The sequence below is a fragment of the Molothrus ater genome, chromosome 12 (assembly GCF_012460135.2).
Source record: "Molothrus ater isolate BHLD 08-10-18 breed brown headed cowbird chromosome 12, BPBGC_Mater_1.1, whole genome shotgun sequence".
Taxonomy (NCBI): domain Eukaryota; kingdom Metazoa; phylum Chordata; class Aves; order Passeriformes; family Icteridae; genus Molothrus; species Molothrus ater.
In genome coordinates, this window is record NC_050489.2 from 14,564,779 (window position 1) to 14,586,481 (window position 21,703).

The window sequence follows — 21,703 nt, forward strand, 5'->3', positions numbered from 1 at the left end:
GTCTTGATAATTGAAGCAGCATCAGAGGCTGGCCTGATCTTTCAGTGGGCAGAGCTGAGAGCCACCTTTGTGGCCCTCCCTGCCAGCCATGGAAAGCTGGCTGCTCTTTGCTAGACAAAGTTCAGGACTGTACTGACAGAGCAGGAAATGCCCTTCAAATTCCCTTTCCTCCTGTGAGTGGATACAGTGACAGCTGCTCAAGAGACTGTCACTTGAGCCCAACACAACATGTAGGTCACTAGGTTAGCAAACCTGCCTCGGAAGCACTCCTGGAAAGCACAATTCCTGAACTACCTGGGGCTCCCAGAGCTCAATACAGAACCTGAAACAGCTCTGGGCAGGTCACTGGAACCCCCTTATCTCACCAATTTCACAAGATCACAGAGTCAGTAGGTTGGAAGAGACCTTCAAGATCAAATCCAACCCAGCCCCAACACCTCAACTAAACCATGGCACCCAGTGCCACACCCAGGCTTTTTTTAAACACATCCAGGGATGGTGACTCCACCACCTCCCTGGGCAGCCATTCCAGTGCTTCATCGCAGAACTTAAAACAACAAAAAACCCACCCACACAAGAACTCAGCTTCATTTCTCCCCATCCGTCTCTTCAGGACCTTTCCTTTCTGCCCTGCCACAAGTCTGCCAGGAGAGAGCCTGCTGTGGATTCACCAGCCACGTGTAACAAGTGCTCCTGCCAGGTCTCAAAGGTGTCCTGCTCCAACCACTGAGCTGTGGTGTTTCCTTACAGTGTTTTAGGGCCCCTCCAGTACCAAGAAAGCCAGAGGAAGTTGCTCAATGTGCCGTGGCCAAGGGGGGGGGAAGAGGCCTGAGAGATGGCTCGGCCAAGTGCAGGTGGGTTGGGAAGTGGGAGGATGATGAGCACGTGTCTCACAAGTCAGTCTGAATATGGCTTAAACAAGACTGTGCTCCCAGTTTAGTCAAAAAAGGCAGAAAGCACAAAAAACTATTTAAGAGGCTTTCAAAACCCTGTAGCAGTACCAGGAACACAAAGTCTCAGCCACCTGGGGCTTCTGCTAAATAACTTTCTGAGGAATTTCAGGAGAATTAAGATTAAATTGTTTTGATAATTACACATAAACACCACTTCACTGAATGTTACAAAGGGGTAATGCTCTAGAGAGAGAATAACTCACCTATTGTTAATTTTTTTTTAAATCTTTTCTTTCAGGACTGATACATTAACCAGAGTTTGAGTGCAAACACACACCATTCTTGGACTCACCATTAGCTGAGTGTTTTTAAAAGCAGGGAGAACAATTCGAAGCCTGCTCCATGCCAGACAGCTTTGCCTTTAGAGGAAAAAAAAAAAAAAAAAAAAAAAGAGCATCAGCAGGTTGCTGGGTTTTCTTTTTCCAGTATGACTTTCTAGCACGTCCCACTGTCTGCAGGAAGCTATAAGATAAATGTGAATGGTGCAGCCTCCTGCCCCCTAACCTGTGATTCAAGCTGTAATTGCACCATGTGCACAGGCATTGAAGCCAGAAATCCAAAAACCCATACCAACACTTCAGATCAAAAAGTCCTCAATACTCGTCCTTCTCCCACCTAACACAACACCAAGATATTCAGATATTTAGAGCAAAAGGGAGGCATTTTCTATGAAAAAAAAGCCTTAGAAAGGGGAAAAAATAATGACAGTGTGTTTAATATGCTCAGAAACCACCATTTCCCTGAGGGGAGAGATTTATTAGGAAAAAGATGGGATTTCTTGTTACTGATCACGATAACCCACTGAACTCCATCTAATAAACGTACATTAAAAACCAAGGAGCAGCCCCTCATCCCAGACTTTGCACTGCTGCACAGGCAAAGCCCACACAGAGCTGCCATGGCAGAGCTGTGCTCCCAAAGCACAAGCCTGGCCACAGGAATGGCAGATCAAGGGCAGGTAATTACAAGCACTTCTGAAGAGAGATCATGATGCATTGGTCAGCCACGCAACCTCGTGAGTCATGAGTGAACATCTGACTTTCATTAGACCTCAGCAATATAATGAAGAATAGGAAAGGAAATAAAGATCATGCTGGCACAGTCACTGCCCTGCAATGCCAGCCTTACAGTTACCACACACAGACCAGGAAAATTAAATATATTGTCAGGACACAAGGCAATACAAAGTACATGAGATACTTGAAAGACAAGGAATCTCAGTGTAAGATCTGCACTGCTTAAAGCAATGAATAAATTCAAAATCTACTGAGCAATCATAAGTTAAAGAGAGGAAAAAAAACCCCACAAAAACCAGTTTGAAATGCAGAACACAACATATTAATAATGCAGCAGAACAGGACAAATATCATGACATTAGCTGGCCTTCAATTTACTACAAGCTGACAGCATTTTATGTTGCTCCCTCTGTGTTTAGAGGGAAAGCACCCAGTGCACATGGTGAGCCTTACTCCACTTTATGAGGATATCAGCACATAGCTACATGAGCAACTGAGGACATTTCCAAAGCACGTTGCCAGGTAGGGGAGATAATGAATTCAAAGGAAATTTGAATGAAGAAACCTAAGGAGTTAGAGGCCAGCGAGTGTCCTATAACAAATCACTGCCTTTATCACTGACTTACTGCTTACACTAATAAATATCTTCCTGTTATTCCCCAATTTTTACAAACAAGCAAAAAGCTTGAGGAGAATTGACTCTGATTCCACCTGAAGGGCAGAATATGAGGGATGTCATACTTCACAGGAGGGAACCAAAACATTCTAAGTGATCTATTTCAGTCCTATCCATTAGGCTCACAGCAAATGAAATGCACTTCAAGCTAAGACCTCCTATGTGAAAACACTGATAATGTACCAAGGGAAAGCACTGCAGGGTTGTGCAGAAAACCATCATGTCCCTCTGAGAGGGAAAAAAAAAAAAGAACATTAAGAAAAGCACAGAATAATGTATCAGTGAGAGAACAAGAGAGCCACTGAGTGATCACCAAATTACGAGGCCACACAGTAAGATACCACAGAGGCTACCACAAAGTGTTGCAGTGAAACTCCCTGTATAGGAGGCTGAAGGTAAATAAAAAGGAAAGTTAAAGACCTCAGGGAAACCAATAAGCCCACCTCCCTGCAAACACACACTGGTATCACAGCTGATGATAAGGGAGGTGTGTGGACAAGCTGGATTAGCTCTATCAGCAATCTAAGAGTGGGTAAACAACCAAGACCAAGCTAATAAACAATCAGCATCAGCAAGAGTTATAACAGGAGTGGTGCAGAATGCAAAACACAGCACTAAAATACCCTGGAGGAGCTTCCTACTCAAGTGATGGACAGGGGAAACTGAAAACTTTCATTTAGCAGGAACCTCAAGAGAATGTCTGGATGAAAAGGGAAGAGACAAGAAGCGATCACACAACTACAATTGTGCTTCACTCATCTGAAAAAGAACACACCACAGGAAATTCACAATCTGTTCAAGCAGACCTATAAATAGGCACAAACAGCAGAGATTGGGGCACAAAGCAATAACAGCAATGTCCTAAAGGGAGGGACAGAGGAATGGGTGCCAGGAGGAGAAAGGGCTTGTTTTGCTGAGTGGACTTGGGCAGAGAACAAAGACACAGGCAAAAGCGCTTACAGAAGAATGGGCCAGATTTAGATCAAAGAACAGATCAATTCTGTGCATTTGGATAAATGCAAAACAAAAACACCTTTAACAGCCTCACAGACCCTTAAAATAATATGACAAGTTTTGAGAATGCAGAGTCCTCCGGAAATCCACAGTCAAATGCAGGAGTCCAAGAGGATGTGAGATGCAAGGGAATATTTCAGGTGGCTCAAAGGTGATGAGAACATTCACTGTTTAAAAATCTGTATATTTTAATAAGAAGAGAGCAAAAATTTTAATACCAGGAAGAAAACAAGGGAAAGTCACAGTAAACAAGTGGATGTAGATTTCCACGTGACAATAATCTCATAGTAGTGATAGATGTACAGAAAATTAGCAGAACTAAGCTGAGGACCAGCATGAGAAAAGAAAACAACACCAAAACAAATACATGCATTCAATGCAAGACAAAGGACAGAAAAACTAAAATCCTGAGGCAAAGCTACTGCTAAGTAGAAAAAAAAATCTCTATATTGAAGAAAACAAACACTGACACAGACATAAAATGAAAAAAAAAAAGCTCTACAATACACACCAGCATTCAGAAATCAGAGCAGGCTGAATTAATTTAGGAGAGAAAAGGCAGCTCTTATGTCTGTGCTTCTCCATGGACCAAAGTTTCACTGTGTGAGAGAAACTGGTAACACTGGGTGAGCACCAAAATGAACTCTGGGCTCGGGGATCACAGTTTGCAATAACGAAACAGAAAGTGACAAGTAAGGCGACTACAACCTTTCCTGGGATTTACACTAGGATTGTGCCTGGAAGGGACAGTGCACCTACTGCTACACAGCAGAACATATAAAAAAAACCAACAGTTCCTAAAAAGAGGGGGTCAGTGAAGGCCTGCGAGACAGAAACAGCGATCAGGACAGAATCAAAGGGCTCAAAAGAGAAACTCATGCTCGATACGGGCATAATACCAGCAGTGCAAAAATCCTGCTTTAGAGGAACTGAGGCGGGAGAGCAGAGCCGAGGTGCTGCCGCACCCGCAGCAAAGGTGCCGCTCCCCAATCTACCACCCCAGAATGTAAAACAGAAGCTCCAGGTAAACGAGCGCATTTGGTGGCCCGCTCCACACCTCCACATCTCCCCTGTAAAGCCAGAAAATTTGCTGTAGAAAAGCATTTTCACACTGAGAGCCATGAAGAGCTTTCAGGATCTGATGTACCACTGATGTACCAATATCCGAGGGCTCAGCAGCCCTGCCGTGTTTCCGAGCTGCCAAACGCTGGGGGAGCAGCGCCTGGAGTCCGTGACTCCGCGATTCGATGGCATTTTGCCCCCCTCGCACCAACCTCGCTGTGGCCAAGCCCATGTTTTGCAAGTCATACGAGCCCCGGGAGCTCTCCCCGCTCCCGGGAGGCGCCGTTAGGAAGTTCCAGCCCCTGCGGGCCCCGAGCAGCGCCGCACTCCGGGCACCCCAGCTCGGCAAACCCCCGTTCATTCACCTCCCGCCGCTTTCCCCAGCGAGCTCCCAGCTCCGGGGCCTCCGCCAGAGCTCAGCCAGCCCGGGGGCTGCACCTCGGCCAGGGAGGTGCAGGGATCCCCGGTACCCCCGGCTTGCCCTCCCCCGATGGCCCCAGCCAGGCAGCCGGGGTACTGGGGATCCCTGGGGGCAGCGGCATCAACCACGGGAGCCGATGGGACCCCGGGCCGCTGCCTGGGGCCGGGGGCTGCGCTGGCCAGGCCCCCGCCCCAACCGGGACCCACGCCTGGGGGAGCGGAGGCCTGAGCCCAGTGCTTTCACACACGGACGCACGGCCGGCAATGGTGCCGCCAGCGGGGCCACCAGCGCCCAGCCCGCCGCTGTCCCTTCCCCTCACCCCGATGTGCGCCCCGCTCCACCCCAGCCCCACGGCACCCGCCAGCCGGGCCGCGTCCGCTCTGCCTCACCTCAGCGCCGCACAGCCCCGCCGGGAGCACAACGGGACCGCAGCGGGGCCGCCGCAGACCCCGCACCGTCCGCTCCTGCCCAGCCCCGGCCCCGGCCCGGCGCTGCCGCCGCTCCTTTGTGCCGAAAGATGGAGGCGACTCACGGCGCAGCCCCGCCCCGCCCCGCCCCGCCCGCGGCCGCGCCCCCCGCCGTCTCCCGGGCGACCCGCCGCGCCCTCGGCCCCGCCCCCGGCCCGGAGCTTCGCCCAATCGCGGCGCGGGGACGCCGTGACGTCATCCCTGCAGCCAACCCCCGCCCGCTCCGCGCGCCGCTCTGCCCGCCGTAAGCGCGGCGGCGATTGGCTGCCGCGGGGGCGGGGCCAACCAAGGAAGCGTTCGCTCGGTTGGCCGCGGCGGGCGGAAGGGGCGGGGCGGCCGGCGGAGGGGAGCGGGGTCAATGGCGGCGCTGCGGGCCCGGCGGTGCCGCTCGCTTTGAGAGGCCGCGGTACGTGCCGGGGGCGGGCCCGGGGCGGCGGGGCCGGAGGGTGCGCCCGGAGGGAGCTCCCGGGGGCGGGGATAGCGGCCGCGGCCGGGCCGCTGGGCCCTTCCGAGTGTGGGGGTGAGGAGGGCCGGGCCTGGGCTCCGCGAGCGCGGCGGGCCGGGAGCCGCTCCGGCTCGAGGGGCCGGAGGGGAGGTGCGGAGAGGACTCGGAGCAGCTCCAGCCCGTCACGGCCGTACCGAGCTCCAGGGGTACCGCAGGAAGCGGGCCCAGGGCGGGTTCAGGCCGGTGGGGCCGATTCATCCCCTCCGGGCTCGGCTCGCAGCGCCTCAGCTGATGCCGTGCGGGAGCGCTGCCCGGCCCGGCCCGGCCCCGGTGGGTTGATGGAACGGGTCGGTAAGTCGCGTTTGGTATTTAATGAGGGCTGAGTCTGTTGGAAACTGCGCTCCGGTACTCGAGGCACCGGCTGCCCTCCATCTGTTCCAGCCTCAGTGGTGGCAAGGGTGAAGTTTGGGAGGTTTTGTGATCCTGGGGTGTTACCATCTGGTGTTACAAAAACGTGGTTTACAACTGTGACAAACTTTTGTCATTTGCAGTGACAGCATAGCCCTTGAATACCTAGTCACCAGACGAAAACACAGATAAATAGGAATAATTTTCCAAGTGCATGTTTTCTCTTGGGTCTGGTTTGTGTGTGTTAGCTTCACATGGGAGAGGGCAGAGAATACAGCAAGATTACCAAACTTTATAAGTGCAAGTGAACTTGCTTGATGCTGCTTGATGGAGTTCCCTTTCATCTCTTTTCCCCTTCATCTCTTTTCCCCAAGATGGGTTTGTCACTGTCAGACACCAATTTTCAGGCTGGTGTTGGAAGCACGATTGCTGCATCTCAGGCCATAATTAAACCATAATCATGGTTTCATTGATGTATCAATTCATGTATCAATTCAATATATGGTCTGAGTGGACTGACTGATCCAGGTGGTTTGCTGCTGAAGGCTGTTGTCCCCAGAGGATACTGTGTTCTTGCAGAATCCCTCTCTCAGTTTGCTTTTATTACTTTCTGTCACCATTGTATTGGAACTTTTTGTGTCTCTCTAAATATATAGGTTGAGATGACACAAGTAGAGAAACAAATTTTGTTGTTTATGCAGCACTTGGATAGGAAAGCTGGCCTTGTGATCAGGACCTGTATTCAGCAGTGAGATTCAATTTTTATCTTCTCTGTAAGTTTCAGGCTTGAACCACCTTCAGAAATTGCACTCAAAGAGCAAATTTTCCATGCTTTCTGGAAAGTGGAGTTAGGGTCTTAGGGTGGATTTTTTTGTTTGATATTAAAGAAAGAAAGAAAGAAAAGTTTAAAGAAGATAAAATCACCAGCCCTGGATCTGTCCTTCCTGTCCCCAGCTCTTAAGAGAATTCTTTTGTCTTAACTTCTTTTAGTAATTCTAACCTTAAGAATGCTTCCTGCTGTAACAAATATTTGTCCAGTGCTCTAACCTGGATTTCTCCTGAGACTTCAATTTTTAAATTTTTGTTACAAGCAATACCCCCAAAAGTATCAGTTTTTGTAAGGATTTCAGGACTTCCTGCAGGACTGGTTCCTTGTGGTACAAAGGAAGGATGATAAACAGGTTTCTTCCCTTATTTGGGTTTCTGCATCCCTTCCTCCTTGGAAGAGTTCTGGGATCTCTTCTGTGCTGAAATGCAGGGGGAGATCCCAAATGAGCAGTACTTGGCAGAACTGTGGGCAGTCCTTAACGTGCTGCAGTTATCCAGGGAGATGATAAAGCAGAAAAACGTTATGTTTGCATGTCTTTAAATGAGCAGCTCTGTATGTTGTGTTTATGTTGTACTTCTGTGTACAGTTTTGATGTACAGGCTTGAAACACAAACAGGCATTAGGGCTTCATGGAGCTGGCAGAATAATTCTGGAAGGAAGCACCTAGGACTGAGAGAAGCAGTTTGTTTCATCCTGGGCTTACAGGTGTCAAGAGCACGAGTTTCTTGTTAGGCTGACTATTGGAGCATCTCCACCCTGCCCCTGGTACTGAAATCTTGAGCAGAGGTGGCTGCACTGTGTGGGAAGGGGCTGTGCTCTCTGCAGGGGAAGTGCTGCTCATTTTCCAACTCCAGCTCTGTTTCAGCCCTTTCTCACACAGCTGTTGACCTCCCAGCCAGTTCTCCCTAGTTTATATCCTGGGCAGTGTTGTGTGGTCATGGTTCTGTGGGATATCCTTTGGCCAGTTCAGGACAGCTGTCCTGGCTCCCTCACAGCTTCTTGTGTAGCTCCTCACTGGCTGAGTGTGAGACACTGGGGATTCCTTGACTTAGGCTAAAACTGCAAGGGTGTTATCAATGTTCTTGTCACACCAAGCCCAAACCCCAGAGCTGTACCAGCTACTAAGAAATTTAGCTCTGTCCCAGCCAAAACCAGAAGAGTTGTTAATTTCTGAAATTTCACTGTTAATCACTTCTAAATGCATGCATTCAACAACTGAAAACAGGCAAGCTTTCTCAAATTTTCACAGGTTGGCCAAAAAAACTTGGGATTTGATATTTTGCCATCACTTTATTTCTCTTCAGAACATATGTGGAGGAACAGAAATAAAAGGATGGGAGTGTAGGTGAGGGTGTTTAATTTAATTTTTTTAAAATATTTATTTAAGCAGAGTAAATCCATTAGAACATGACTTTCAGAAAAACAGCCTGAGGCAGACAACTAGCAGGAAAGACATAATTATGAAAAAAGAGTAAAGAAGGAGTAATAGATGTTGCTTATTAGTCTGAGCAGTAATGCAGTGACTGATTGCAGTCAGTGCTTACTATGCAGTGTTCTTTGGAGAACTGGAGTTACTGTTAGGACAGCAGGTCTGTTTTTCAGGATATTTAATAATCACTCATTGAAAAGCATGATCAGACTCCTGATTGTGTTTTTAGCAGACAGTATTCCACAATGGAAGGGGGAGATGGCACTGCTGACCTGGTGATTAACAAGAGGTTCGTGTCTGAAGCAGAGCTAGAGGAGCGACGAAAGAGAAGGCAAGAGGAATGGGAAAAGGTCCGAAAACCTGAGGACCCAAAAGGTATGGGCTCAATTTAGTAATTTCAGGGAAAAGAGCTGAGAATTTTTCACTTTTTCCACTTTCCCACTTATGTGGGAAATAGAAATTCTGGAAGGAGACACCTAGGACTGAGAGAAGCAGTTTGTTTCATCCTGGGCTTATTGGTGTCAAGAGCACGAGTTTCCTTGTTAGGTTGAGTACTTGGAGAATCTCCACCCCGCCCCGGTACTGAAATACTGAAGCAGAGGTGGCTGCACTGTGTGGGAAGGGGCTGTGCTCTCTGCAGGGGAAGTGCTGCTCATGTCAGTAATTACAGGAAAAAGGTCTGAGAATTTTTCACTTTATGGGAAATAGAAATTAAAAGTAATGGCTTTTTTTATTCTATAATTGAAATGGTTTTATATGAAGGAACTGTTGGTGGTTTAGTGTTTCTAACATGGTCTCCCTTCCTGATTTGTTCCTTTCAGAATGCCCAGAGGAGGCATATGACCCACGGTCCTTGTATGAAAGGCTCCAGGAACAGAGAGAAAAGAAGCAGCAGGAGTTTGAGGAGCAATTTAAATTCAGTAAGCAGCAAACTGCATGTAACAGTTTACAAACTGCATGTGTTGTATGCAACAGCTGTGCACAATTTCTGAGTAAAGGACATATCTGTGTGTTTTGTCTCCCTCTCTGAGAGGGAAACAAAGGCTTCAGGAGAGTATTTTTGAAATTCTGAATTTTTAAAGGAGCACCTTTTGGACACTGAGGCAGCACTGCACACATGCAAAATTCAAAAGGTGTTTGCAGTTATCAAGCTGCATGCCTGTAAAGTGTTGAATACTGAGCTTGTATTGCATATAAAATAAAAAACCCCAAAAAATGCCAAACAAACTTGATAGCAATCCAGAAAGAAATGGAAAAGTATTGTGGTTTTGTGACTCTTAAATTCATTCTTTAAGACATGCTTGAATCAATTAAAGAAATCCTGTTAGAGCAGCTATTTCCAAGCCATAATTATTTGACTAAAAGTGATTTGAAAGTTAAGATTGTGATTTCGTAGAAGTAAATTTACATGTTTTGATTCTTTAGAAGTAGATGTTTGATTCTTCTAATGTAAAGTTTGAATTTCTGGTTTTATAGAAGAGTGCTTGCCCTTTGAAAAGTGGCAAGTACAGATAACAGCATTAATGCATTCAAGTCTCCAGCTGGACCTACAGGATTCTTTCCCCCTCAAGTTTCCAGTAAACTTCAGTAGACTTTTGATCCCATTTTTGGAGTCATTTTTGGTAACATGACTGAGCAATTCTTGCTGAAGGAGCCACCCAAAAATTGCTCTCAGCCTGAACAGGAAGTGCTTCTAAGAACTGCCTAAATGAATAGTTTTTCTTGGCCAGTTATATTAGATCTGCAACAGCTTTGCTTTGGTAATCCAAGTACTGGAATGGGAAGTAGCCCTCAGAAGCAAACCCACCTCTGCTTTTAATGCAACCACAGCAGAATACCAGACCCCAACTAACCTGGAGAGCAAAACCTGCTGCAGAGTGTCTGGGAGGAAACCTCAATAAAACCTCAGCTCAAAGCACCTCACTGGCTGCTCCTCTTGGTTTGCAGATGAGTCAGGCAGAAAATGAGATTAATTCATGTCACTTCCTTCAAAAAATGTCCTGAGTGCCACTGCTTTTGCTCTCTGAAGGGGTCCTCAGTAGCAGTAGTGAGTGCTACAAGTTACTGTTGAAAGATTTATGAATGAGCTCTGCATGAGTTGGAAGGAGCAGGGATTGGCTTTTATAAAGTAACCCCAAATAATCATTGATTTCCAGAGCTTTTCTGTCAGACACAAGCCTGCCAATTATTGGTGTAAATGGATTTCCTAGTTTGCCCTCAAAGTGACTAGGGCTTGCCTGTGTGGGTTGAAGATTAAAAAGATGGTGACTTCATGTAAAAGCCTAAAATATGGAATTAAACTTTAATGAACACTAAAGGTAATGTTTGGGCTAAGATTTCTGATGATGACTACAAAGACCAAGATTTGGTCTTCCTGAAACATAATCTTTATTGTCATTCTAATTAAATCATTTGCTCAAGAGGCTCTGAACATTTTCAGAACAGGAAATAAAAGACCTTCCTGCTGCACTAGCATGTACTTTCCTTAGAGTAGGGTAGCATGTTTAGAAAGAATTTGATTTTATTTGGAAATTAGGAGTTGTCTTGCTTCTACTTTTTTTAAAATTTTTGAACAGGTGTTAAAACTAATTAGGTAGGAATTGTTTGCTCTAAGAAAATGTTCTTCCTCTTTTGAGGCAAGACATAGTGTGGTTTTTTTAGTTATTGGTTGGTTTAAGAACATTTAGAGGAGACAGACAGACTTGGTGTCTGAAACCAACAAATTTCTTCTTTCTTTATTCAGAAAATATGGTAAGAGGCTTAGATGAAGATGAGACACATTTCCTTGATGAGGTTTCTCGGCAGCAAGAGCTACTAGAAAAGCAACGAAGGGAAGAAGAGCTGAAAGAACTAAATGAATACAGAATATCCTTTGCACTAAAGTGGCTGGTGGTTACCTAGAGGAGGGTAAGAGTGGGCTGTAGTTTGTTCTGTCAGCTGACATTCTTTTTATAAAGCTGCTTTACAGAGTGTGTATAGTGATACATTTTCAAATTTTGATGGCTTCATTGTAGCTTTGACAGACCCCTGCAATGTTTGATATTCCCCCCCTCAACTCCCACTACTTTAATCCTTTCCTTTTCCCCTCTGCATTGTTTTGGGGTTTGGTTGTGTTTTCTTGGGTTTGGTTTTTCTGTTAGTGAGGTCATGAAATACCATAATTTAAAAGAGAACATAAAGAAAAAACAGTGTATTATTTCTAATATTTTGCTTTTGTCTTAAGGAAAATTACATGCTCTTTTTTTTAGCTGTATATTGCTGGATTTTAACATTCCTGTTTGAAATAATGTGTGAATTGGTCTCTCTGTTATTCTTCTTGGAGTAATGCTTTTTCCCTTGCTGATACCTTCAGGATGAGAAATTAAATACATCTGATTTTCTTCTGGGAAGTCAGTGCCCATGGAGTCTTGGCTTCTTTGGGTAGTACACACTTGTAGGCAGGACTAAGAGCAGGACAGTTTGGCTTTGCTGTTAAATTTGCCTAATTTTCTTGTAGATATGCTAGAAAATCATATAGGATGTTTTTCCTCTCTAATTAGTGCCAACCAAGGGCGGTTGGAATGATTTGAGAATTTCTGTGCTAAGCAAAATGTTGCTTTTTTGAGGTTTACTGAACCTATGCAGAATCTGATGGTTTCCTTGTCTAGATTGCTTTTGAGTTATAGATGAACAAAACAAGTGCTCAGGGAAACTTTAGTACAGATGAAAGAGTTTGTGGACACAAGGAGGTGACCAAAACCAGTCAGCAAATAAAACTGAATAGTGCTGGTACTACAGAGCTTGGTCTTACCTTGTGTTAGTCAATAATTTACAATTTGGAGCATGTGTCCTGTGAAGAACATCTCAATTAGCTCAGGAGTATGTTTATGGAAAAGCAATCCTGATGCATTTTTTTAACTTCAGAAATAGGCTGCAGTTAGCTGATGGCTTTGGAGCATTTTCTTGATTTGCTGGATCTATTTGTGGGATATTCATGGATATATTTAGTTTTGGTGATGGTTGCTCATGGGGCTGGCTGAAGCAGGGTTGTGCAGTGTGAGATGGTGCGGTGGGAGCAGCTGACAGCTCTTGTTATGTCATGTACATCTGGGGTGAGCCATACCAGCCCTGAGGGAATCTTAAGTTGCCTTGAATTGGCCACATAACACACAGATCCCTGAACAGCCTGATCAAGATGTGCAGACCATCTCACCTCAGTCTTTGCTCTGAATCTGAAGTCTTACTTTAAGAATTAAACTGTAGAACTTATTGCTGATGGAGTGGAGGAAGGGAGAATGTTTTATAGTCACCTCATCTTGTGAGAAAATCAAAAGTGGTGCCCATTTAATTTCTTTTTTAAATTGACTTGTGTTTGAAATTTTTGGTGGTGTTCTGAAATGCAAAAGTGGTTTTTGCTTCTGCAGGTTGTTACTAATGGTTTATCACTGCAGTGACAAAAACCACTGTGCTGCATCTATAGGTGCTGTTTAAATGCTCTTCCAAAGTAATAAGAGCAGTATCAACCCAATGAATTTCACTATTTGCTCCTTTTCCTGCAATAGCATTTAATTTAAGCTACCCAGAGGCATTAATTTCATGGTAAAAACTGTGTCAATATTCAAGTACAGAGATCTTTCTTTCTTAATTTTTCAGGTTGAACAATCACAAAATTATACATCCTCAGGATAAATATGCCTTGGAATATTTTAATGTACTCTTGAGCATAAGAAATTCATATGCATGGATGAATAGGAATTTTTCTTTCTCCTGCATGAACAACTAGGTTTGTTTGTTCCTTACCTTATCCAGACCCTCCTGTTCAGATACAGATTTACAAATTTTTTAAAGCCATTTCCAAGAAGTATTTGAGAGCAAGATCAGCTTGTCTTTCCTGCTATCTAAATGTAGGAACAGTCCCCCCTCCAAGAAGCTGCCTTTACTGAAGGACAGCTTGTTTAGTGCAGTTGATATTTAAGATTGAGAGGTTTGTTTCTAATGTTGTCTTCCTGAGAGGGAACACTTCTTGGCTGCCTATAGCATTACATTTGCTAATGACAGCAGGATGTATAAAATACCTACTAAAAATGTGCTGTGCCTTTCTAGTTGAGGAGTTTTAGGAGAATGCCATCCTGGATGGAAGCTAAAAGCCTGTAATTTTCTATCTTTAAAAGAAAAGCCTTTGAGTTCCTCAGTCAGGCTTAGAATATAACAAGGTAATGGACCTAAATGTGGCAGTTGAACACTGCAGTGTGTGGAAGAATTGTGTGGCAGCATCAAATCATGTTCAGCATGAGGAGCTCTCAGATGACTTCAGACAGCCACAGGATGGCACTCCTGTGCCATCTCAAAAATAGATAAAATTGAACAGTGGTTTGGGCTGAGAGGACTTTTGGTTGAAGTAAGGAACAGTCTGGGTTACTGCTGTATCCTTAGGAAAATCAAACAATAAATGGTATATGAACATTCCTGTCTGTAAAGGGATTGGAGAATGGGTGTCACTTCAAGGCAAAGTCTAGAAGTTTTTGATTTTCAGATGTTCAGTGGGGGGAAAAAGCTATGGGTTCAGATATATGGGCCATCAATGTGAAATTCAGTATCCAATGTATGTCTGCAGTGACTGGGGCATCTGTGAAACTCCACCTTGTGGAACTGTAGTCAGAGGAGAGACTGTTGGAACACTAGATTTGAGTTTATAAACATGCTTTTAAACTAAGTTCATTTGCCTTTGCCCGTGCAGTTAAAATTTTTGCAGAATTTTGTGTGACTTTCCTGGCACCTCATCTACAAAGAGGGTCTTTGGCAGATTTCTTTTCATCACACAAGGAGATGTGTTCAGTGTGTGCGGAGTGTGCCCTAATAAACACACCCTGCTCCTTCTCATCCCATCTGAGAACCTGCTCAAGCTTCTCTACTTCATTATAGATTTCAGCTGCATTCCACCTTGCTAACACTGTTTTAATCTGCTTAGCTTTTCTGAGCAGTTTTAGTCTTTTTTTGGGTGAATCTTGGACCACAGTTCCCCTTAATTAAAGTCTCCTTTCTCTTGGGATTGGTGCTCAGACCAGCAGTAGAATCCTTGTGGTCCTTACAGAGAGATGAGCTGCAAAGGTGGAATGCTAAAGACCAAACCCAAAAAATTGAACTGTTCTGTCTTGCTAGGCTGAAATCTGCTGGGCTCAGCAGAAAGAGGCTTTGAGGAGTGGAAGTGAGTGCACATATTGCTTCTTAGCTTTTCTGCTAAGGATTAGAGTGAGGAGCAGCAAATTGGAATTGCAAATGTGTTGATCCCTATAGGGGGGGAAGTACTGTATTGCCTTTTTGGTTTGTTTGTTTTGATCCAGCCTGACCTTTTTGCTTTTCTAAGGCCTTGAGGAAAAGGCAGGATGGTGGATGTGTTCATGGGTGCTGGGGGTGTTGTGTTACACCTTTCTGGCTTCAGAACAGCAGCTCCCAGGCTGCTGCCTGGGCATCCTCACAGAGAGAGCTGGTCCTGATACCAGAGAGAGCTCCAACCCCAGAGGGCAAACTATCTTCCCTTCTGGCTGAGGGTACCAGCTCAATGTCATCACAAATAAGTTTATTTTGTTAGAATATGTGAATGAACTTGGGTCACTGCTGTCAGCAGAGCTGGATAAATATATCAGGGAGGAAATGTCTGTTCTCCCCATTCCTTCCCAGCTGATCCTTAACCCTTAATTCACAGCACTCTCACTAAAGTGGGAGTCAGTATGGACCCAAAGAAGGAAACTGAGAAGAAATTGCCCATGAAGTCAGTGGAAAACAAGAACAAATTTTCTCAGGCAAAGCTGTTGGCAGGAGCTGTGAAACACAGAAGGTTAGTTTCACACTTCTATAAATTCCTGAGGAACGGAACCCAGTTAGCAGTGTAAAGGGAGACAGGCCAAAACTGCCTCCAGAGAGTGAGGTGTAAACCTTAGCCCTAAAGAAAAAGGGGGAAGGTATAAGAAAAGACCAGTCTTGTTTCTATAGGCTCTCACAAACTGTGGGGAAAAACATGAAGCAAATCAAATAGATAAGTGTGTGTAAAGCAAGTGGGCAGGATCTTCATTTTAGAGTGCCAGGCTTGGGCAATCCTGCTTGGGGTTTGAGGGAATCTGTTTTACATCTCTGTTTGTAGATATCAGTGTCACTTCACAAATGCAATTTCATTCAGGTTGCCTGATTTATCAGCCAATTTTACCTGTGTTTAAAATGGATTGTTTTAATGGATTTACACTGATACATCAGCACCCTTTCCATCCCAGCTGGGTTTGTGATTTGCTTGCTGCTTTGATCTTGGCCTGCAAACACAGCTGCTGGTGTACTACAGGTTATGGAGAAACCAGGCATGTGGGACCAGACTTATTTCCCCCAGATGAATCATCTAATACTTAAGATGATTACTGACATCTCAAAGTGCAGTGTGTTCAAATCATCTCAGGGAATGTGAGATTATTTTAGAAGCTTATCTTGTAGGGTGATGTTTAGCTCCCAGTACAGCAGTTAATTGCATGTCTGAAAACTGAAGTAAGCACTTCCACCACCTGATGTCTGTGGGGTTGGGTGATAGTTTGGGTTTTGGGAAGGCAGAAAAGAAAAACCCTGAGCTGATAACAAGCAGCCAAAAATGTTGGTTTTGTCTTGTAACTAATAGTACTTAACCCAGTAGGATGTACAAAAGGAGCTGGCATGTGCTTAATGGTACTTCTAAAGTCTGCAGATGGCATCTGTTTGAAGAGAGCATCTTAACTGACATGTCAGTGCCATTGCAGACTTGCTTTGCAGTCTTCTATTTTTGCCATCTTATCTTTTATTGCAAAGTGGCCCAAAGCAAGTGTAGTGTGAGCTCAACATCTGCTCCCTGAGCTTTGTAATTTCCTCTAAAGGATGTATTAGTATTAAAAGCTCTCTGCACAGAATCACCTTTCATCTGTACTGCATGTTCTGATAGGGACAGAAAAGAGTTAATGCATCCTAATGCTCATGCTTCATCAGTTCATCACTGCAGAATCTGGGAAGCATTTGTTTATGTGGATGCCTTAGCACTGGGAACATGCAGGAGTGGGGGGTGAAATCTCAGTAGTGACAGGGGAGAGCTATAGAAGCTCTGAAGAGTCAGAAGTCCAAGTCATGTTCCTTTCTCCCAGTGCCACTTTGGACCCAGAAAGGACCTTTGTGGACACTGCAGCTCTGTCCAGTGCTGTAAGAGTGCTGGGTGCAAGGTTTCTAGATCTTTTAAAACAGGTTCTCCAGGTGCTTCAAGGAGGGGAAGGAAGCCTTGCAAGGGAAAAGCCATGGATGTTGGCCCCAGCAAGTGTGGTAATCATCCCCATGTGCAAGGCTGTGGCCATGTGGGTGTCTGAAGCTCAGGTAGTTATTCCCACTCTCCTGTGGGGCGCATCCTGCTGAACAGGCAGCTCCAGGTTGCTGTGCAAGGGTTCTGACTTCAACTCTAAGAGGTGTGTTCCTTTCCCAGGTTCACAAGTGATAGGTGTAGGGTAGGTGTTGGAGCTTCCTTGGATCCTGCATGTTCCCCAAGGAGCCTCAGTTAAAGGCAGTTGGAAGTGGTGATGGTCATCAGGGGACCCTGCTGGCACCTGTTGTAGCATTTAAGGCAAAGATGTAACAATGACTTCATAGTAATTAAGTGGTTGCCTATGAAGAACAAGACACTCTGTTATTTTTTCCACAGTTCAGATGGTGGTAACAGTGTCAAGAGGTTGAAATTAGACACTGACCACGAGGAAAAGAATCCAGGTATGTCCTAACTTCTGTGTGTGGGAAGCTCTGTGTCTGTCACTGAACAGCAGCTGAGTTGGGGTTAAATCTCATAGAGGCTTTGCTTTTCTGTTCCTTCACTGGACAGCACGGACTTTGGTTGGCACGTTCTCTTTTAAAGCAGTAGAAATATGTGGGAGCTGACAGCCTTCATGGAAAATAGGGTTGCAGGGACCCTCTGCAGGTTATCAGGATGTCCCCAAACCAGCCCTGACAGATGTTTGTCTAAGGAGCTCTTAAGTCCCCACATATAGAGACTGTCCACCTTCCTTTGAGAGTTTATTAATCTGAAAGAGTTTAACCTGATAACTAATGGAATTGTCCTTAGGTGCATTTCAAGCCTAATGCTTGTTCTGTGGACAGGAGACCTGGAGAACAGATCATCCCCTTCCTCTTCACAGCAACATTGCATGTATTTGTTTACATCCAATTGAGCTTTATGCTCTGAAGTGAATCAGTCCATCCTGAAATCAATTTGTTTCAGAAAATTGTGGGGAACTAGAAGAGAAATTAAGTTGTGTTTCAGCTGTGGCTGTTAGGGCTGCAATTGACTTGCTGTCAAGCTACTCTGACACAAATCGGGTGAGTGCAGTTGTGTAACGACAACCCAAGGCACTTCCTGAATCTCCTTCTGTTCAGTAAACTTTCAGAACAGCAGAAATAATTAATTAGCCATGGAAGATGGGAGATGTTGACTAGCAGAATAATGGAATAAAACTTTTTCTCAACTATGCTGTTATATTGCAAAAAAAATTACTCAATTACTCAAAGCAGAGACATTTATTCTTATTTAGTGGGTTTGGTACTTGACAAGCATCAAACTGACAACTTTAGAATAAAAAAATGTAGTGCCAGCATAGAGCTGGGCTTAAACTAGTGATGAGCAGGAAAAAATCCCCTGAGGTAGCAAGTCCTTCCTGTCAGAATGCTTTTATTACAGCATAAAGCTGCCTTATGCTTTAATTAAATCCTGAAATCATCCCCTGCTTATGTGGGGAAAGCAGGTGAGTGACACGTGGCGGTTCCTGCGCTGATTGAAAGGCCTTTCCCGCACTCTGATTTTTGACTGAGGTTTCTCTCTTGCAGAAAAGCCCTCCTGTGTGTCCTTGGGGAGCAGCTCAGTGGGAGGCTCCACGGTGCACTGTCCCTCAGCAGCCGTGTGCATCGGGATCCTGCCTGGCCTGGGCGCCTACTCGGGGAGCAGCGACTCCGAGTCCAGCTCGGACAGCGAGGGCACCATCAATTCCACTGGCAAGATTGTCTCCTCTGTCTTTCGTGGCAACAGCTTCTTTGATGGTCCATAACAAAATCCCTCTGTGTGTAATGTAGTGCAGAATATCTTCCAAAGCCCTGATGGATGCTTGTTGCATCCTTCTGCCCCAAATATAATCTTTCTAGCTAACCTCTCAACTTTATTACACTCAGATACTCCTAAAGTAACTCATTATTCCCTCCCCCCCTTCCCCCCCAACTTTCCATTTCTGGGGTGCATACTGAGCCTGGAAGAAAAGCTGCCATCCTAAAGCAGAAGGCACACCTAACCATGTCACAAAGGTCTGAGGGTATGGAGGAGAGAGCTTTATCTTTTACAATTCTTATGGAAAGAATTATGTTGATTTAAGAAGTTTATACAAGACTAACAGGCAAAAAATAATCACTTGAAGCAGTGAAGTCTTGTAGAAGCAGCCATGTGTTCTGTTTTAAAATGTCATTTTTATTCTGTATTTGAAAAATGGGGGCAGAACCAAATTTGAGCAGATGGTGAAGTGTAGATTGCCATGACACTGTAAAGAAGTTTTAGTGTTACATGATTAAAGACATTCTGAATGCATTTTTTTTATCTCTGCCTGTGCCATTCATAATTGTTCTCATTCCATTAATCAATTTCTGCTCTACCCAACCAGCCGTTCCCTCAAACCACCATCCAGGAGAGGTGTAGGTCGGTTTCCCACAGAAGCAGAGGTGGTGAAGGAAAACTTGGTCTGAGTGAGTTCACAGGAACTGCTGGCTTTTCTGCTCAAAGGCTGCTCCAGCACTGGGGCTTGACAAGTCATGCAGCTTTTCAGCAGCAGTGTCCTGAAGGGCATGAATTCAGAGTGGGTGGCACTCCCCTGTTCAGCCAAACTCCTTTGTAGGGGAGTTGGAGAATTCCAGAAGTGGGGCTGAGGGCCCATCCTCTTAATCTCAGTGTCCTGGTGGGAGTTTGGAGGGTTGGAACAGCTCAGCTCAGGGGTGGAAGTGTCTTTGTGCAATCCTGCTCTAAGTACTGCCCTTGTGAGACAGCAGCTGGTCAGTGTGTACCAAAGGACAGTCACCTGGAGGTGGCACTGAGGGACTTGGGAGGGAGCAGAGAAAACAAGGCCTGTAGTGGATTCCTGCCTTAGCCTGAGTGCTGAATTTTCCAAAGGAAAGGGGAAGAGTTGCACTCACAATGCAGCTATCCTTAGGTAAATACCCTTTCTGTTTGCACAGCCCTGATCCACAGACAGATCTTTACAAACACACTGCAATTCCTCCCCTGCTCTGGGCTGCCTGGCACCTCCTGTGCTTGCTCCAGAGTTGCTCCTGCCTCTTCTCTAGCTACTGTAATTATGGCACTTTCAGGTGGAAAATAAGCAGATTTCATGCAGCCTCTCTAATGCTTTGCTTTTGGTGACTTTCATCTTACTGAGCTATGGAATGAAATGGAAGTGGTGCACAAAAAAATGCATGTTTTTTTATTAAAGTTGTATGGGCAAGAGCCTCAAGGAGTTGGTATGAGAGCTGCTGGTATTCTTCTCTGGCATTAAACTAGATCAATTATCTGACTGTAGAGTCAGAGCAGCCTTGCCCAGCTGCCAGCATGCTGGGGCCATTTTCCTGAGTGGTATCTTGCACAGCTGCAGTCAAAATGCCTGATTTAGCCAGAAATTTATAGTGGGAGTTTCCAGCCAATTGTGGCAAATGCAGTGGTAGGCTGCAGGTGAGATGGTGTGTAAATTATGGTGTGTATATGGGGCTGTGCAAGGCCAGGAGGAGACATAATCCAGGAAAAGCAGATGTGAGGGCCCTCTGCCTTTCTCCTGTTCCTACAAGAATGGACTAGGACACTTGGCGAATGCCTTGGAGTCAGCTCTGCTGTTCTCAGGGCCTGGCTCATGTAAACAAGCTGCAGAGCTGTCCCAGCTCCTCACTCCATCTGTTGGTCCCATTTACCTTTGTACATCAGAAGCCATCTGACATTAAAATACTCCAGTGCTGGAGATGTGCTGGGAAGTGCAGAGTGCATGGGATGGAGGATAAATCAGACCTGAAAAGGGCAGCTGTGGCAGTAACCTTGCCCTGGGCTGCCAAAGCTGGAGACGAGCTGGCTGTGGCTGGCTCCAGCAACTCTCACTCACTGATGGATTTAGATACATTTTTTTGTTATTTTAAAGAAAAATCCGTGACTGCATAATGTGTGCTTCATCCCCTCCCCAGGGACAGCTCAATAAACCGCTCCTTGTCTGTGCTAGTTGTTAAAGTTTCAGGAGGTGTTAAAAAAACCCAACAAACCCCCACAAACACTCTACTAGCAGCAGAGTTTATGAGCTCCTGCAGCTGCATGTGAGGTTCTCTTATGGAAATAAATAAAGTTTTATAAAAATTTTCCAAAGCTGCAGACTTTGATCTGGAAGCTGAGCTGGATACAGCATTATTTTTAAACAAGCCACCCTTCAAAGGCTGCTTCTCCCTTTGCAAAAGGGTGGTGTTTGTTGTTTCTTTTCCCTTCCAGGAGGTTTTGCAAGGCAAATGTTTCTCAGAACAGTCCCACCTCTCCCAAGGGATGGGGTCTCACCCAGTGCTGTGCTTGGAGCCAACTCTCTGTGGGACAGCCCGGGGCCCTCTGTGTGCTGGTGGCAGCAGTGACAGCCACAAGGCTGCTGGCAGAGAGCACAAGCAGTAGCACACGCCTGTGCAGGCTTTATAGAGGGACAGCAACCTCCCACCTCAAAGCTTCCATTAATGGGGAGGAGACTCAAGTCAGTCTACTTGAGTTTGGAGGAGTAGGGCTGGTGATCCCTGCCGGATATTCAGCAGCACACTCAGCTTCAAAAGACCTTAATCTGGTTAGGAGCAGCATAAAGCAGCAATTAGCACATTGCTGATGAGCAGCTCAAAGGAGCTGCTGGAGAGCAGGATTTCATTACCCAGCCCATCTTCTCCCAAGCAGCAGGCAGCTTTTGTTACTCAGACTTGGAAAATTT

The 21,703-nt window shown here is 45.4% G+C and overlaps 2 protein-coding genes across 2 annotated transcripts in view; one reads left to right on the forward strand and one right to left on the reverse strand.

Annotated features, from left to right (window-relative positions):
- Nucleotides 1–5,643, reverse strand: part of RSPRY1 (ring finger and SPRY domain containing 1) — a 36,190-nt gene extending 30,547 nt beyond the window's left edge. Inside the window, exons 1-2 of the mRNA XM_036390486.1 lie at nt 5,532–5,643; nt 1,246–1,312 (exon numbers count right to left, since the gene is read on the reverse strand). The gene's annotated coding sequence lies outside the window, so the exon portion shown is untranslated. The remainder of the gene's footprint in view (nt 1–1,245; nt 1,313–5,531) is intronic.
- Nucleotides 5,644–6,284: 641 nt separating this feature from the next.
- On the forward strand, nt 6,285–19,308 carry PSME3IP1 (proteasome activator subunit 3 interacting protein 1). The gene is made up of 7 exons (XM_054516112.1): nt 6,285–6,405; nt 8,953–9,095; nt 9,542–9,640; nt 11,464–11,602; nt 15,403–15,534; nt 17,392–17,456; nt 18,564–19,308. The coding sequence occupies exons 2-7, from the start codon at nt 8,966–8,968 to the stop codon at nt 18,779–18,781; spliced, it is 783 nt and encodes a 260-aa protein (XP_054372087.1). The 5' UTR covers nt 6,285–6,405; nt 8,953–8,965; the 3' UTR covers nt 18,782–19,308.
- Nucleotides 19,309–21,703: the final 2,395 nt, after the last annotated feature.

Excerpts from the sequence above, each read along its gene's own strand:
- PSME3IP1 (XM_054516112.1), top strand. The coding sequence starts at position 8,966 with ATGGAAGGGGGAGATGGCACTGCTGACCTGGTGATTAACAAGAGGTTC. Across the intron at positions 15,535-17,391 it reads GGAGCTGTGAAACACAGAAG|TTCAGATGGTGGTAACAGTG; the intron begins GTTAGTTTCACA and ends TTTTTTCCACAG. Across the intron at positions 17,457-18,563 it reads CCACGAGGAAAAGAATCCAG|AAAAGCCCTCCTGTGTGTCC; the intron begins GTATGTCCTAAC and ends TCTCTCTTGCAG.